General features: G+C 40.2%; 1 protein-coding gene across 2 annotated transcripts in view; it reads left to right on the forward strand.

Annotated features, from left to right (window-relative positions):
- Positions 1–17,939, forward strand: part of nudt6 (nudix (nucleoside diphosphate linked moiety X)-type motif 6) — a 20,462-nt gene continuing 2,523 nt past the window's right edge. The window contains exons 1-4 of one of the 2 annotated variants that reach the window (XM_035425296.1): positions 5–560; positions 1,076–1,279; positions 10,418–10,473; positions 16,590–16,644. In XM_035425296.1, the coding sequence (XP_035281187.1) occupies positions 278–560; positions 1,076–1,279; positions 10,418–10,473; positions 16,590–16,644 (598 nt within the window). In that variant the 5' untranslated portion in view covers positions 5–277. Of the gene's footprint in view, positions 561–1,075; positions 1,280–10,417; positions 10,474–16,589; positions 16,645–17,939 lie in introns of both variants that reach the window. The other variant, XM_035425298.1, reaches the window with a different exon arrangement.

Genomic DNA, 17,939 nt, shown 5'->3' on the forward strand with positions numbered 1-17,939 from the left:
AAAGTCTTCCGTTTTGAACTTTGTTTATAATTTTTATTCAAATGTACACACTGCATGAAAATACAATTAACCGATGTCAAACAGCAAGACAGTAATTATTATAAGCAATTATACACCTGCACACGATTTAAACTAGAAATAAATTAATATTGTTCACTGCGAACATTACGGTTTTTATGCACCTACAAATCCTTACTGTTTATGCAAGACGCGGGTTGTTTTGTGCTTCGTGCTGTGAATGAAAGGCGACATACGGCCTACTTTTTATAATTGACGGATGATTATGGCGGCACTAAATTGCAGAATGTCGCTTATCCTGAATAAAATACTCACGAAGCCGAGTGCTGTATTTGTGCATTCTGTGTGGTTAACAAAGAGGACAGATAGATTTTTATCCTGTTTTGGAACTAACAATCAGCTCCACCGTGAGAAGGGTAACGTTTCGTACAGAAATGTAATGACCGGGAAAGTGGACAGGTTCGGTGGAATCACTGTGCACCTCGACGAACGAGACTTTTCACCGGACGTCAGTGAACGTACCTTCAGTTTTCAACTGCGAGGCAAGTTGGCCCGCTATTGTTTGGTGCCGGGCGATTTAAACAAATCCCAGTTATATGTCATGTTGGAAACACTTTACTTGACATAAATAAGAATGACAACCCTTGTCAACCAGCCGTGACAGTGTCATAATAGCTGATGACCAATGTCACAACTCTGGCATAATGTCTGAAGCGGTAATTTTGAATCAGTTGTTTTGAATGTGTTTTGTTGATGTGTTGCATACATGACAGCGTTAAGGCATTGGACTGTCATATGTTGGCAAGACTCAATATAGTTATGAAAAGTGTTACCGGCATGTGTTAGTGAAGAAAGTAATTTCATTTTCTACTACTAGTTTGTTAAACAGTAGCAGTCTTGTAAATTGTAAACTACAATAGCAGTGTCAGAGTTGGGCCTGTTTGAATTAAATATCCTCGCATCATATAATAATGATCTTTCTGCGTTTGTAAAGCCATGACATTCTAAATGGTCGTTTTGAGGGTATGTAGACCTATTTTGCTGTTGTATGTGTCAGACTCTCTCAGCCAATGGAGGGCGGAGGGTCGTGTCGCGGTGTGGCTGCACGTGCCCATCGCCCAGAGCCGCTACATCGCCATGGCTGCTGAGCACGGCTTCACCTTCCACCATGCGCGGCAGGACCGGTCCACCCTCTGCCTGTGGCTCTCGGAGGGCAAGAGCAGACTGCCCGCGTTCGCCACACACCAGGTCGGAGTCGCAGGTAAGACTTTGGAAGCCACTTGCATGCTCCCCTATTAATACACACATTAAATGGTCTTTAAATAGACTACCCCTTCTTGTGTTTGTTTGCTTATTAAGTAGGTTGTGGGCTCAGAAAATTTTGTACAGGTTTCTGCGAAGTGTCCTATTGCCTGCATCAGATTAATACCACGAGCGGCACGGTGGTGCAGAGGTTTGCACTGTTGCCTCACAGCAAGGGGGTCGTCAGTTCGAATCTCAGCTTGGAGCCTTTCTGTGTGGAGTTTGCATGTTTCGTGTCTGAGTGGGTTTCATCCGGGTGCTCCGGTTTCCTCGCACAGTTCAAATACATGCAGGTAGGATACAGTTGAGGCAAAAAGTTTACATACACCTAGGCTAAAGACATTAAAACTCATTTTTCACAACTCCACACATTTCATGTTACCATACATTTCCTGTGTTAAGTCAATTAGGGTATCTACTTTATTTACATAATTTCAAAATAATAGCGAAGAGACATATTTATTTCAGCTTTTATGTACTATATCAGATTTTCAGTGGGTCAAAAGGTTACATACACTTTGTTAGTATTTGGTGGTATTGCCTTTTAATTGCTTAACTTGATCAAATGCTTGGGGTGGCCTTCCACAAGCTTCTCACAATACTTTGCCGGAATTTTTGCCCATTCCTCCTGACTCAACTGGTGTAACTCAGTCAGGTTTGTGGGCCTCCTTGCTCAGACATGCTTTTTCAGTTCAGTCCACAAATTTTCTATGGGATTCAGGTCAGGGCTTTGTGATGGCCACTCAAATACTTTCAGTTTGTTGTCTTTAAAGCCACTTTTGACAGGGGTACTACCTGCATTGGAAAACGAAGTAGCCTACCTGGTACCAAAAGCGAGTCGAGTTGAGCCAGTACCATGCGGTGGAAAAGCGGCTTAAATCATTTTGTTACAACTTTGGAGGTATGCTTAGGATCATTGTCCTGCTGGAAGACCCAGTGGCAACCAAGGTTTTACTTTCTAGCTGATGTCTTGAAGTGTTGTTTCAGTATTTCTAGATAATCCTTCTTCATGATGCCATATATTTTCTGAAGTGCACCAGTCCCTTTTCCAGCAGAATACCCCCACAACATGATGCTGCCACCCCCATGCTTCACAGTTGGGATGGTGTTCTTCGAACTAAAAGCTTCACCCTTTTTCCTCCATACATAGCACTGATCATTATGGCCAAACAGTTCAATTTTGTTTTCATCTGACCAGAGAAGTCTCCTCCAAAAGCCTAGGTCTTCATCCTGGTGATCACCTGCAAACTTCATCTGGCTTTTTTATGCCGGTCTTGGAGTAGGGGGTTTCTTCCTTGCGCGACAGCCTTTAAGCCCATGGCGATGTAGGATACTCTTAATGGTGGATGTAGATACTTTGGTACCTGATGCCTCCAACTCCTTCACCAGTTCCTTTGTTGTTGTCTTGAGGTTCACTTGAACCTTTCAAACCAAAGTCTGCTCAACCCTGGGAGTTAATTTGTGCCTTCTTCCTGAACAATGCATTGTCTGTGAGGTCCCAAGATTTTTATATTTGCATACAATTGTTTGTATAGATGCTCGTGGCACCTTCAGTTGTTTGGAAATTGCTTCTAAGGAGGAACTGGACTTGTGGAGGTCCTCAATTTTTTTTTTCTGAGGTCTTGGCTGAGTTACTTGGATTTTCCCATGGTATCAAGGGCAAAAAGGCAGTGGCTCTAAAGGTCGGCCCTTAAATACAGCCACAGGTGCCAATGAACTCCAAATTAACTCCTAATTATGACAATTAGTCAATTAGAAGGAAAAGTAATTAAAGAGACAGTCAACTTGGTGAATGTAAACTTTTGACCCACCGGAATTCTGATATAGTGAATTAAAGCTGAAATAAATTTGTGTCTAATCAATTGTTTTAAAATGACCTCTGATGTGAACAAATTGCCCTAATTGACTTGGCAAAAGAAATGTATGGTAACATGAAATGTGCAGAGTTGTGAAAAACTGAGGTTGAATATCTTTAGCCTAGGTCTATGTAAACTTTTGGCCTCAACTGTTATTGGAGACTCTAAATTGACTGCCTCTTGCCCCAATGCATGCTGGGATAGTCTCCAGAACCTTCCGCGACCCTGCTCAGGATAAGCTGGTATAGATAATGGATGGATGGAAATTCATACCACAACTCCAAACAGAAGCATTAATTACCCACAAAGTTTCAATGACCACGTTCTCTTCAGATGGTAGGATGAAAAAAACACAGGGCTGAGTTACTTGAAATAATTTTGGAAACATTGGGTAGCATTGCTTTGGAATACAGCTTGTTTAATTTGTGTGAGCTAAGATAGCCGCAGTCAAATACGTATTTGTTTTGGATTCAAATACTTTTCTATGCTTTACTGGTCTTGTCTGGTGCATTGGAACCGATGAAATACTCTCAAAAAGTACAAACCCCACCTTCTGATCATATTGGCAGGTTAAATTACACCAGGCAAGATCAATAGGGCACAGAAAAGTATTTTAATCCACAACAAACACGTATTTGACCCAGGTCTGGATAACCAATATTGTTTCATGTAACTGGGCGCAATTTTGATATAAATCATTTTTGGCAGGCTTAGATTTGAATTAATGACTTACTTGGCATTTTTGTACATTGAGAACATTTTCATCAGATATCATTTCTTTTTGTACTGTGTTTGTTATGAGTTTGTGATAATAGTAATTCATATAAATGTAGGCTGAGAGACATGCATACACATACATGCATGCAAACACACATTCTAGGTGAATGACACACATAGGCATGGATTTAATCATTTTTCCTTTACCATTCATGACAAATAAATGAAAGTTTATGTCATATTTTTAAATGGAAGTGTTTTTAATGGGCTATTGTACACGGCAGACCTACTAATTGTTTGCATGTTGGTAGAGGATCTATAGGGCTAGACAACATTAGAAATGAAACGTTGCAGGGTAGCTACAGTAGCTTAGTTAAGAAGTAATTATTAGTGCAGGCACAGCAGTGAATGTGCCCGTTTTATATATATACCTGCTATGAAGAAGTCATTGTCTTGCGCCCATTTCTATACGACCAGCAATGTTATCTACTGGACCGATCACAATGCACATTTTGGTGCTTAATTTCAGAGCTGTCTGTACTAATGTTATACACTTGGTCTGTTGTCTCTTCAGCAAGGGAGCTACGTTAAACTCAGTCAAAATGCCAAAAGCGGAACTGTTTAAAGTGTGGGTTTATTTTATTTGTATTTCAGAAATATAAATGAGTTTTCCACAAAGATTATACTGATGCAAAAGCGATAGTTTAAATATTTTGATTTCAGTTAGCCAGCAAGCCAGCATAATGAGTGAGGTTTGCTTGAGTATCAAGTAATATGATTACTTAAACTCTTATGAAATTCAAGACTGAGGCATAACATAATCTCCTATATGAACTGAAGGTATGCTTCCAAAGTGCTATTGATATGCAGATGTGCTTTACTCAGGTCTGCCCCAGAGTATTACAGTGGGATAAAGCAGTGGTTCCCAACCTCAGTCTCTAATCTTGGAAATTCGGCTTGGCTAACACGTAATAGACTACTATCCTCTGTCTATGAGTTGGTCTCTAAGGTAATAGATTAAACTCTGAATTACAGCCCAATTAAATGTTTTTAGTTGTATGTTGTATGGTTAAAATGAGCTGGAATTCACGCAAAACCATAAGTCAATCAAATTAATCTCCCTAGCCTTGTCTTGCTTTTTAAAATGGTGCGATCACGCAGTGTAGACATAGGGTTTTTCCAAGACTCTTATTTCTGACATAATGTGGCTTTAGAGGGCAAATAATCCCTCTAGACTTGAGAAGTACCTCATTAAGAAAAACTAACAGCTTTTTTAAATTCTAGGATTGCAACTGGTTGGAACAAAAAGTAGCACACACAGGCAGTCTCCAGGACCGAGGTTGGGAACCACTGGAATAGAGGATTAGTGGAATTTAAAGTCAAGCCCTATCAGCAAAGGGCAACATCATAAGTGAAGCTGGTGTAACCAACAAGTTAGAGATGTGCCTGAGTCCAAGGTGGGATTTCAATCCGGGCCTCTCACTCGTCCATAGATTTCAGAGGCAAGCACGTTACCAGTCAGCTAAAGGGGAAATCGCCCCAAACATCGTTGTTTTTTAATCTGAGGGTTGCATCTTCCGAGACTGTTGTCACCGTAACCTGCTACGAGATCTTCACTTTACGGCCAGGTTCTGCCCCTTTTACCTCAACATTTGTCTTTCATTCTTCATTTAAAATGGAGGAATAACAGGTTCAAAAATTGCTTTGAATAACTGTTTTGAGTTTCATATGGATAAAAACTTGTGTCCCTGTCATGTGTCTGTCAACCGTTCACTTCCTCATCTTTAGTTTTTTGTTCAACAGTCACCTCGTGTGTACTGGAGCTACTCAAACTTTTCATCATTCTCACTCTGACTGTTCAGGCTCTGCTTCAACCCTTTATCCTTTTAAGGTGTAAGATCACAAATATGTGATTAGAATGTTCTTAACTGGATGTTCTAATGCTGATGTAACGATCACTCCTGGTAATTGAAAGCAAAGGAGTTCTATAACACTGAATTTTGAATAAACATTCCAAAAAACCTACTGTTCAAAGTTTTAATTATCCATCAGCCCAAAATCAAGTTCAATTGGAACAAAAACCAGAAAGAACTCTTGCTTTTCCCTGTACCTAGCCTATATAATCACTTCATTTGTGGCTTCTGGTAGTTGGATAAAGGTATCAGGCAACCTTTTTTTGAAGGAGTAGAGTCCTCTGCGATATTGTGGTCATTTCTGAATAGGTTTTGGAAATTTAAGTTTAAATTTCTTTATATGGATAAAAACTTCTGTCCCTGTCATGTGTCTGTCAATCATTAATTTCCTCATTAGTTTTTTGTTGAATTCTGGTTCAAATGACCAATTTTAATTGGAATTTTACTTATTTATTTACGTTATTTTTTTTTTTAAATCTTGAGTTTTTTATATTAGTTTGACTAAGGAGCGTGTGCAAATCAGTTGTACCAAAGTTAGCCACTGAACTCATTCACATCTGCGGTCCCCAGATGTGAATGAGTTCAGTGGCGAACTTTGAAATGGATAAAATACTGATGATTAATAACATATTTCACATTTTTGTTTGTATTTACTTAGAAATGACTCAAAATGGTTGGATAATGGTTAATGGAAAATGGTTGGACACAATGTGAGCTACTTGCCGAATGACATCACGTTTTTGGAATACTCTGGAAGCAACCTTTACTCTGGGAATGGGATGAGGTGAAGGTCAGCTGGCCCCTTCTGAGATAATTAAGAGGAGAGAAGAAAAACAGCAGTCATCCAAACATGAAACAAAACAAAAAAAACAAATGCGTACTGGAGTATTTGATCGAAGCAGACATCACTCTGGAACAGAGGAAAAACTCATGAATGAAAAGCCCACAAAAAGTTTATGCACAAGTCGTGGGTTTGTTCAGCTTTCCTGAGTTACAGGGTACTGGTGAATACTGGATAGTTGACAAAAACAGCAACAAAAATTAAACTAGGCAGTGCACAAAGGTCTAAAGGACATAACAGTTCATGAGGAGAGCAGGCCATTTAGACCTTCTAGACTCATCAAACTGTCTGTGTATGGTGTGTGTGCGTGCATGTGTGCATGAATATGTGAATGATTGAAGTGTGTGAGAGAGCAAACATGAGTGTGCACTGTGTGGGATGAGCCTGAGTGCAGGTTTTAATGAACAGAGAATGTATGTATGTGTGTGAGAAAGAGAATATTTGACCACCAGAGGGCAGCCTTGCACCCTGTGCCATCATTACCTGGACACATGGGCATGTTAGAACATGTCTGGCTAATCAAACACTTATTTGCTGTCCTGCTGCACGTCTGCAGAGTGCTCTGAGGACATCTGTCATTCCTTCAGAGACTTGATGGCAGCCACAATTACACTTTCTGTCCGCCCACCTTCATCTCCTAGCTTCCTCTTCCTCCTCTGTAAAAACAGGTTTCACCATGTGGGTATTTCCCCTTTTAGAGCTCCTGACCAGAGGAACAGATGCATTTATTTTTGTATCACAGCCATTTGGAACAGGCCTCTCATGCCATTTTAAGATCCAAAATACAAACAGGGAAAATTACAAGTAAATGCTGATTTGCATTCTGCATTTTAAGTACCCCTTTTTCATGAGAAAATTGAGCAGTGAAGAACAGGGGTGGGTGTGAAAGAGGAAACAATTAGCGCTCACTTCGTCCTCTCAAGGGACCGGAGGGAACAGGTTGTCTCCGGTGGCCCGCTTGTAGCCTCTCCAAAGGCATGATGGGATTGCATCACCTGCAAGGGAGGACCTCACATGACTGAGTACTGGAGCCACACAGCACTTCATCATTCACATGCTGACTGTTCTGGCTCTGAGCTTCAACCCTTTAAGGTGCAGGATCACATTTATGTGATTAGAATGTTCTTAACTGAATGTTTTAATGCTGATGTAATGATCACTGCTGGTAATTGAAAGCAAAGGAGTTGTAGAACACTGAATTAGAATAAACATTCCAAAAAACCTACTGTTCGAAGGGTTAATTACCCATCAGCCCAAAATCAAGTTCAGATGGAACAACAACCAGAAAGAACTCTTGCTTTTCCCTGTACCTATATAACCACTTCATTTGTGGCTTATGGTAGTTGGATAAAGGTATCAGGCAACCTTTTTTTTTTTTTTGAAGTAGAGTCCTCTGTGATACGATGGTCATTTTTGAATAAGTTTGGGAACTCCTGCTCTCTGATTTGCAAATGCTTAAAAAATCCAAAGCAACTACCCACACCAACACATGATATCCTCAGTGTGGTGTGGCATAGCCTGCTAAAGCATTATTACTAGAAGTTTATCAGGATGTCATATTAGATTCTTTAGAATGACCACGTACTCAGCTCCATCCTTGCTGCTTCTTGATTACAGGAGGTTCAGGTTGGTAACAGGAGTTGCTGGTGTTATATTAAAGCACAGAATGTCCATATTCTATTTGGTCATGCCCCTGAATGAATTTTTAATAAGGTGCACAATGCTTTGGCTTCAAGAGTAGGGAAGCAAAACTTTCAATGGAAAGAGTGTACCTAGTCGTTGTGCGGTCATAGATTGTGTTTGCTTTGCGCCTTGCTGGGGTAGTTGGATGCAATGGAAGTGAGGAGGCTTTTTTTTTCTGCCTTTTTACTAGCCTAAATATGGTCTGATTGATTGCTGTGACACAATTGATTTAAGATGCTCACAATTTTCAAGGAACTTTTAGTGCTTGTTGAGAAGAGAGAGGTGAAAAGCTTCTTCCACTTTATCGAGAAGCCACATGTTACCCTGTGGGAATGGGCTGCAGGTCTGTCTTTGTGCTCAGGTCTGCAGCTGTAGCACAGCTGTCGTATCGCTAAAGGCCGGAGTATAACGTGCCTTTGTACAGCCACGTCGGTCTGCAATTTCTTGTGTTTTCATTTCCATTTTAATTACTAATGATTAACAGCAGACGATGCTCAGCCGGGTCTCGGATTTTTCACCCACACCAGTTACTCAGCCCTGTATTCGTAACACTGAAAATCTCATCTCCCTGTCGTTCAAGTCAAAACATTCCAATCTAATGCATCGCCTAAAAGTTTATGAAGGGATGTGACCAAGGATAATACATTAGATGCTGTGTACTGTAATACAGCACTGCAAACTCCCTTTTGCAGCCACAACCTCCTGCAGTTAAGAAACACAGAGCATGAAAAGAACTGGAGCCCAGTATCCAATTGGTCTGTGAAATCTGCAACATCGCTTTTCATTGGTTTTCACTGATTGAGGTCAAGTTTACACTGATGGTTTTATATTAAATGGTGTATTAATATAGCATATTAATATAATCAGAAATACAGTGAAGAAAACCTGTGGTAGCCTGTAGTAGCTGTCACTACATGTAGGGCCTTGAACAGGAGAGGACCTTTCTAACGGTTTTCAGCTTGTGTTTGCAGTTGTTCAGCGCTGTGGGACACCCTGGTCCACAGCATAGAAATCCATTTTAATGTACCTGAAGTCAAGTCAGTGATTTGCAGCTCACTGTAGTCCCTCCCTGTGCTGTATCTGTGGCTGTCCGGTGAGCCCCTGCAATGGCCAAATGGTAAGCCTTGCCAAGCAGTGAGTGGAGCCGAGGCGGTCGACCTGCAGGTGACCTGTAACTGCCTTCCTTTGATCAGGCGCTGCCTTACCTCAGGCCGCGGCACCCCGCTTTCTGGCAAACCACTTTCCCCACGCAGCTGCCGTCTAATGACAGCCTCTGAGAGCGTGGCCCTGCCGGAAAGGGGAGCAGAGGGCTCAGAGAGCCGGAATGATGTCACTTTCCACACGGAAAGGCCAAAGCAGGTGGGGGTTAAGTGTCCTGCTCCCCTCCCCTCCTGTGTCTTTGTGAGGCAGCCTGTGTAGGAGGCGCACTGTAGACAAGCAGATGGATTAAGGGAAAAAAAAGAAAAGCTTTACTTCCTCTCTGCATAGTTCATCCACTTAGTCACACCCTCCCCAAAATTATACCCACTCCAATTACATTGTGTGTGCATGTGTGTGAGATCTGACTCACCAGACCAACACTTCCAAAATGTGGTTCACACACACACACACACGCCTCATACGACGTGAGTGATACTAACAGTAACAACCTCACCTGGTCTCTTGGGTCAGAATTAATTCCACATATTTGAGTGAGAACAAAAACCAGGACCAAACCCTGCGGCTCTCCAGGACCAGGGTTGGGGACACCTTATTCTACTTATCAAGGTCTCGCTTGAAGGCCATAATTAGTTGGTTTTGTTGCTTGAATGTACAGGTACGTTCTTGTGTAAGTCTGTCTTTATAAGAGCATCTGTACATGCCTGCATCTAAATGTGAATTTGGCTGGGATTCCAACTTTTTGCTCAATTTTGACTAACAATGAAGAGCAAGAAATGTTTTTTCCATCACAGAGTTTGGCAAATTTAACTATCACTAAAACCAACTGGAATGCCGGCCAAAACCTCTTGGGCAGCATAAAGTGAGTGAGCTGAAGAGGCTGTTTCAGTGAAGGTTTTGTAGTCACTTTGCTCTGTTTCTCACTTTAGGCGCGGTCCTCGATGAGTCAAGCAGAAAAGTTCTCGTCGTACAAGACAGAAACAAGGTCTGTCTATCTGTCTGCATGTCCCACATTCATCTGTGAAAATATTCAGGAATAATTTAATGGCTTTTGCATCCGTTTCAGTGTCAGTGGCATTTCGCCAGTCTGCTGAATTCCTTCATCCCTGCAATATCACAAAAGTGTACAAGGAGGACAAGAGATTGTGGAATGCCTTGAGACACAATGATATCAACTTACGTGCATGACCCATGACCCAAAACCCTTCACATACCCTTTACTGCATTGCCCTTCAGAGCACCACTGCTGCCCATTTTCTAGCTTACAGTCTATCCATGCTGGGATCAGAAGGTTTTTGGGTGCATGCCAACACACGGATAGTAAGAAGATTAGGGGGACTTCGCAGGAAAACAATTTTTTGCGCTGTTTTGATTCTGTGTTTAGGTTTTTTTTTTTTAATGAAAAATCGGTCAATAAAGGGGATTGTATTACTTTCTAAAAAATCATCACAAAGAATTACATCAAAGGCATGCAATGTTTCTGAGCCTGACCAAAACAATTTTGTCATGGTGAAAAAGTAATCGGTTTTGTTGAGATAAAAAATAGAAGAGCAGATATGCAGGGTTATGATGGAACGTTAAACGCTTGTAGTCAGAGATATTGGGGTTTTTGGGCCGCACATTCCCCTCTGAACAGCCCTGGTACTGTCTGAGCCTTTGTACTGGATCACCCCACTGAGGCCTCAGAGGTGAACTGCTGCTCTGTCCTCTCCCGCTGCTAAAAACAAACAATGCTTTATTTAAGAGCCCTTTCCTGGAAACCGTCGACATCCCGGATCCCTCTCCTAATATCAGGACCATCTCTCTCTGTCGCTCTCTTTCTCTGTCTCACACACACAAACACACACTCTCACCCTGCCATTCATACACACACACACACCCTCTCTTTCATTCTTAGGGTTTCTTTTTCTTTCCCTTTTATTTTTTCACTCTTGTTATCTCTTGTCTTTCTCCCTCTCCCTCGCTCTTTCTGTTCATATTCATAAGACGCAGTTTGCGTGCCTGCAGTATCCCTGGAAACGTACCCAGCTCTTGCAGGGAGGCTCCTTCCCATCAGTGCTTCCCAAGTGTTCCTTTCACACTGTTACAGCATCAGCAGCTCCAGTAACTGCTGTAGCATTCCGGAATTGTGCAACGCCTGTACGGGAGGCTGGCGGAGGCTGCTCAGACTGTTAAGGAGTGTGCTCATTTCTGTTTGAGGGCATTTGTGATTACGTTTATATATGTAAGGTTATTTGTCAGTCAGTAAGTGTGAGAAATGGGACTGTTTTCTTATCAGGAAGGACTGTAACCTAGTGATCCATTTGTTGATCTATAAGAACTTATTACTAAACCTAAAAAGCAACATTTACCTAAAAAGTTAACTTTTTTTTAGTTGGTGGTTACAGTGATTCAGTCCTCAAGAGATTTATACCCATTCCACCAAAATGAAGGAGGCAAGAATAGTCCTTCATATAGCTGTCGCAGAGAAGTATGTATTCCTAGAGTCAAATCTGGCACGTTTATTTTATTTTTGCTATTATTTATGTCAGTTCTACTTAATTTTATAATGTTGCATATACAGTGTTTAATTGCTCCACTTGAATTCATATGCATGTATACGTGCGTGCATAGGAAGGTATGCACGTATTTTAGTACGTATATAATTGTATACAAATGGAATTATATGCAGATACCTTGGGTGGGAGGAGGGGGGTTTGTTATCTTATAAGGTGGAATGTCATTGTTTTTTTGTCTATTGAAAAAAGTAATAAAAAGTCATAAAGAATTTGATTAAAAACAGGAAAAACATTTCTTTATTTTCCTCCACATTCTGCTCAGTTAATACGGATAGCTGCCACCACTCCCAGAAGTCAGCAGAGACTTATCTCTGAAAGAAAAGCTAGGCTGTTTGGCCAGATGTGTGGAAACCACTGCACCGCCCCATGCCACCCTATTCTGGTGTCCCAAACCAAGCCCAATTAGGAGAGGAGACTGTGGGTCACTGTTTGTGTGTGTTTATTTTTGTTGTCTTTTTTGGGGGGGGGGGGGCGGTCGGGGGTGGGGGATGTAGTTAATGAGAGTCTTTAGGTGATGTGGGTGAGGCTGGGTGAGGGGAGGGGAGTATTTGGGGCCCCTCCCCCTGCCTCATGTCTGTAAAGAGGCCCTCGTTTGTGCAGCTTTGGCCCTGTGCCAGTTTGGCAGGGCCACACTGTTGGCCTGCACTGTTCTTGTTTTTAATGTTCTGACGAAACGCAAGGGCCCCTCAGCACCCAGCCTCTCTCTGAAGGAGATGGCAACAGTGAAAGAGAGAGGGACAGGATTTGTACAGTAATTTGGGGAGGGGAGGTGGAATTGTTTTATAGATGGTTTAATTCCCCTTTTTGGTGAGACAGAAGTATATTCCTTTTGTTAGATAGTAATAATAATAAATTTGTGTGTGATGTGAACTAAATATTTGGTACTGACTCCTCCCTGTGCTGATAGTTTGGTTCTCAGCATTCAGTATGAGCCAGCGAATCAGTGGAGCTCTTTTCACTCTGTAGGGGTCAGCTAATTACATTGTAGCCCTGTGAATGCTGTGGAGGTCATCTTATGCAGTGCCATGAAAAAGTATTATCTCCCTTCCTGAATTTACTATTTTTGCATATTACTGACACTGAATGGTTTCAGATCAGTAAGAAAAATGTTACATTAGACCTGCGTAAACACAATATTTCATTTATTTCATGAAAAAAGTTGTCAAACACCCATTTGAAAAAGTAATTTCCCCCTTGAACGTAATAACTTGTTGCACCACCTTTAGCAGAAATAATGACAACCAAATGTTTCTTGTAATTTGATATATCATTTCAGGTTTTGCCACAGCATCTCTATTGGGTTCAAGTCAAGCACTGGGCCACTCCAAAACTTGAACTTTGTTTCTTTTCAGTCATTCAGATGCGGACTTGCTTCTGTGTTTTGGATCATTGTTTTTCTGCATAACCCAGTTACGCTTCAGCTTCAGCTCACGGACAGATGACTGGACATTCACTTTAAGAATTTTCTGGTACAGAGCAGAATTCATGGTTCCTTCAATAATGGCAAGTCATCCAAGTTCTGTGGCAGCAAAGCATCCTCAACCATCACACTACCACCACCATGTTTGACTGTTGGTATTATGTTCTACGTATTTGCTTTATGTATTTTCATTTTACACTGAAGAAAGCTAACGCTGAAAAGTTTGTTGTTTTCATCTTCTATTAAAATGTAATGCTTCAATTTGAGGCATATTTTGGTGTGCTGAGCCTTCTTTATTTGTTGATTCTCTGCTTTACGCCAGACATAATGGTACCTATAGCCGCGTTTCCACCGCAGGAACTATACCCCGGAACTAGGAACCTTTTGAGGAACTCAGTGCGTTTCCACCGCAGGAACTAGGGTCTAAATTTAGTTCTGGGGGCTTTGTTTTACCCCCCAAAACGTTCCTGCTCGGGGGGTAGTACTTTCCGAAAGTACAGGAACCTTTTGGGTGGAGCTTGCAGCGCTGAACATTTCTGATTGGTCGAGTACTCGAAGCATTTGTGTTGTATTTATTTTCCGCCATTACCCGCCATGTTTGAAAATATGCAGCGGCAAACCAATTTATTTTCATAATAACTTCAAATCAAACTTGTATGTTATGCGGCGCAGTAGCCTACTTTTGGTTATAGCCTGTCAACGTCTTGGAATTATAACGTGTGCTCTTCTGTTCTTTTCTTGCTTTAGTATTCGTTTTATAAAATGCTAAGCATTCGTGCTGGGACAGCATATTACGTAGGCTACCAAAACATTCAAACGGATTAATTCGGTTGCTGAATATTTTCTTCCGGATTTTCTTTGTTAGCCCGTTGTAATTGACTCAAAACGTTTGATACAGTTATGTGAGGTATGCGGTAGTTCTGCATAATTAACATTGGTGATACAGTACAAGCAAACTGGAAATCACCTTCCGCACTTTTTATCCGGGTAAAATAACAGGTTAATTCTAGTAATCTTCCCTTTAGCTTTTTCAGACTGCCGTAATTTTACTCAATTTTACTGCCATTTTTCAATTCCACGAAAAGACCAGGAAGACTGTGGACTCATTTATGGTGCATGGTTCGCATCTGGAGGGCACACTTCGCTGCTCGGCTAGCAGTAACTTCGAAGGAAAGCAAACGGTGGCTGTACCACTACTAATTTACATTTTCACGCAAGTCCGAGTTTTCGTTCTATTCTTGTCATTTTGCGATTAGCCTATATGGAATTGACGACGAGAAAGTAATAAAACAGCAAATTGTTTACAACGTGTGCATGTTTTCTGCTGTTAATGAATGTGTTTGAGAGGATATATGAAAATCAATAAATACAAAAGTAACCATATATAGTCATTGTTGGTAACCCGTTGTATATATGTGGAATAAACCCCTCCGGGCTGTCCCGGTTATTAGAAAATAATGTAGGCTACTTCGGTGGTAGTATGGGGTTACAGAAGAAATCATATGACAGATGGACCGACGACAACGTCAGTGGGCTAATTTGCCTAATCTTCGCGGTACTTTAGACCCTGGTGGAAACGCAGACAACCATTGGCTGAAGGAACCTTTTAGTTCCTGGTAAAGTAGTTCCTGGGACTGAAAGTTCCGGGTAATTTTGGTGGAAACGCGGCTTATGTCATCCAGAAAGTTCCACTTTTCACTCCTCTGTCCATTGAATATTATTCCAAAAGATTTAGGGATATTCCTGGTGCTTTTTTTGCTGATGTGGGATGAGCATTGATGTTCCTCTTGGTTAGCAGGGCTTTTCACACTGTTACTGTCCCAGGAATCCCATTTTTGCCCAGTATCTTTATTGTGGAGTCATGAACACTGACCTTAGCTGAGGCTAGAGAGGCCTGCAGCTCTTTGGATGTTCTGAGATCTTTGTGATTTCCTGGATGAGTTGTTGCTGTGCCCTTGGAGAAATTTGGGCAGGCTGCCAACTCCTGGGAAGATTCACCACTGTTCCAAGTGTTCTCCATTTGGAGATAATGGCTCTCACTGTGGTACAGTAGAGTCCCAGTGCCTTAGAAACGGCTTTGTCACCCTTTCCAAACTGATATATTTCAACAAGTTTTTTCCCCATCTGTTCTGGAATTTCTTTTGAATTTTCTTCTTAATCAACTGAATATAATTATCAATTAAACTTGGTTAATTGATTGATTGTGTTACTAAGGGGGGAATTATTTTTTCACATGGGTGATATGAGTGTTTGATAACTTTTTTCATTAAATACTTGAAATAATAATTTTAAAAAATGTGTTTTGTGTTTACCTGGTCTCCCTTTTGTCTAATGTTTCATGTCTGATGATACTATTCCGTGACAAATATGCAATAATCGAGGAAATCATGGCACTGTAAGTGTAGCGCTGTGCACTCTGATAGGAAAAATCAATCACATTGTAACAATGTCACCACATTTTAACTAGGTATTTAAAAGTGAATTGCTGCTTTATTATTTTATTATGCTGGTCTATGTGCTATTTACTTGCAGTTAATGATTCCAGCCATCACTGAAAAAGGTCCAATGTGTGGATGTAAATAAAAACAAACATGTTTATCTTTCTGAAAATGTTTTTTCACTTTATTGATACTACTTTATATAGGTGTAAGTGTAAGTGTAAGAGACAGGAACACATCTATACCCAGTGCAATGGCTGACAGTACTACAAAGTGTGCAATTCTTAATATGAAGGAAAGCAATAGGCTAGGACATACAATACACCATTCATTAGTACAACTGGACATTAAAACAATTAACACATTATCATCTCTCCAGCAGCATTTTTATGAGTGGGTATTTATTTATTTCATTTACGTATTTTTTTTTATTTTGTATTGAAAAAAGTGAAATGTAAATATCCAGATATCTGTAATACCGAAACGTGGATCTTAAGCTCAGATGACATTGAGAATAAAGATGTAGTGTAATCCTTTATCACATTTTTAAAAATAATAATTTACACAGCAAAAACATGGATTGGAATGTAATGCATAGTTCCTTCTATGCACAACCACAGAAACACATTCAGAAAGTAAGGCAAAAAATGTTGTTTAATCAGAATCCTTTCTGTTGCTTTTTCAGACAAAAAATGCATGGAAGTTCCCTGGCGGTCTCTCAGACCCAGGAGAAAATATTGGTAAGTGAAAAATATTGTTTTGCAGGATTCAGCCAAGTATCTGCACTCGTTCCTTCACTGATAGTGAATAGTTAACACTGTACCACCGATGTTTCTTTAATTTGCAGTATGTTGCATCTTAGGTATTTCACAATTTGCTGTGCCCACACCCAAGTTAAACATTCTATTCCAAGGACTCTTTTTTTTAAGCATTTCATATACTGGCCTGATAAATTACATACACATCTGAGAGATTACGTAACAAAAAAATATAGGCCACCCAAAAATCATTCTAATTCGATTATTAAATTATTGTTTTACAAGGGCAGCTTTTTATGTCTCCACACACATTAAGATAACGTTCAGATAACGAGATTAGTGCTGAGGGAAGCAGCTCTGGACATTTGATTGAAAAACTATACAACCAAACGAGAAATGTTCAACAACTCTTTTTTAAACAAAACACTTTATGTACAATATTAAGATGAAATCATTACTTTTTACAAAATGCTCTCATACTATGGAGCATTTTGTCTTAAAATTTCAGACAAATTCTTAATATGAACCATGCCAAAAAAAATACTAATTTATATAATTTTTAATTTCCTGTTATGAAAAGTGAGTGCTAAATCTAGGTAAATAAGCAAGCACTGTGAGGTGAAGATAGTTTCTCTTATATGTATTAATAAGCAAAATAAATACCTGTTAAATAAAAACCATTCCCTCAGAATTAAAATAGTGTGAAAGTTTAAAGAGATTATTTTTATCCTCCATATTCTCTATAATCACACTGATGGAAATTTTTGAAGAGAATTTATATTCACACTCCCATAAGGATCAAACTAGAGAATTTAGCAATGCTTTACAATACATTTTGTTACAATTTTGTCTCAATAAACATATTTTTTTTAAATTGCAACATAAATACAGCATTCTTCTGTTTATTGTTATGTCTCTCAAAAGGTCTGGCATAAAAGTGGTGGGCACATTATCATATTTGCTCCTGTGATTTCCCTATGAAAACAATATATCAAATGGCTACATTAAGCTCAATTTTAACATTGTTGCACTTCTTGGTTTAGCAGCATTCTTGAAATGGGTGGTTACAATCTGGAGAATACCTAACATGTACAGTGTACTTCAATGGCAACCGAGGGCTGAAAATAAATTAAACACACAAAAATAGTTCCCTACTAAGTGATAGTGAGCCACGCCAGCCATGTTAGGGACCATCTGCAAATATACAGTAAATAATGTCTTCTGCTAATGCCCCATTACTGCTAACATCTTGTTTGTGCTAACATCCGTTTAATGCT

This window comes from Anguilla anguilla, chromosome 7, assembly GCF_013347855.1.
Source record: "Anguilla anguilla isolate fAngAng1 chromosome 7, fAngAng1.pri, whole genome shotgun sequence".
Taxonomy (NCBI): Eukaryota; Metazoa; Chordata; class Actinopteri; order Anguilliformes; family Anguillidae; genus Anguilla; species Anguilla anguilla.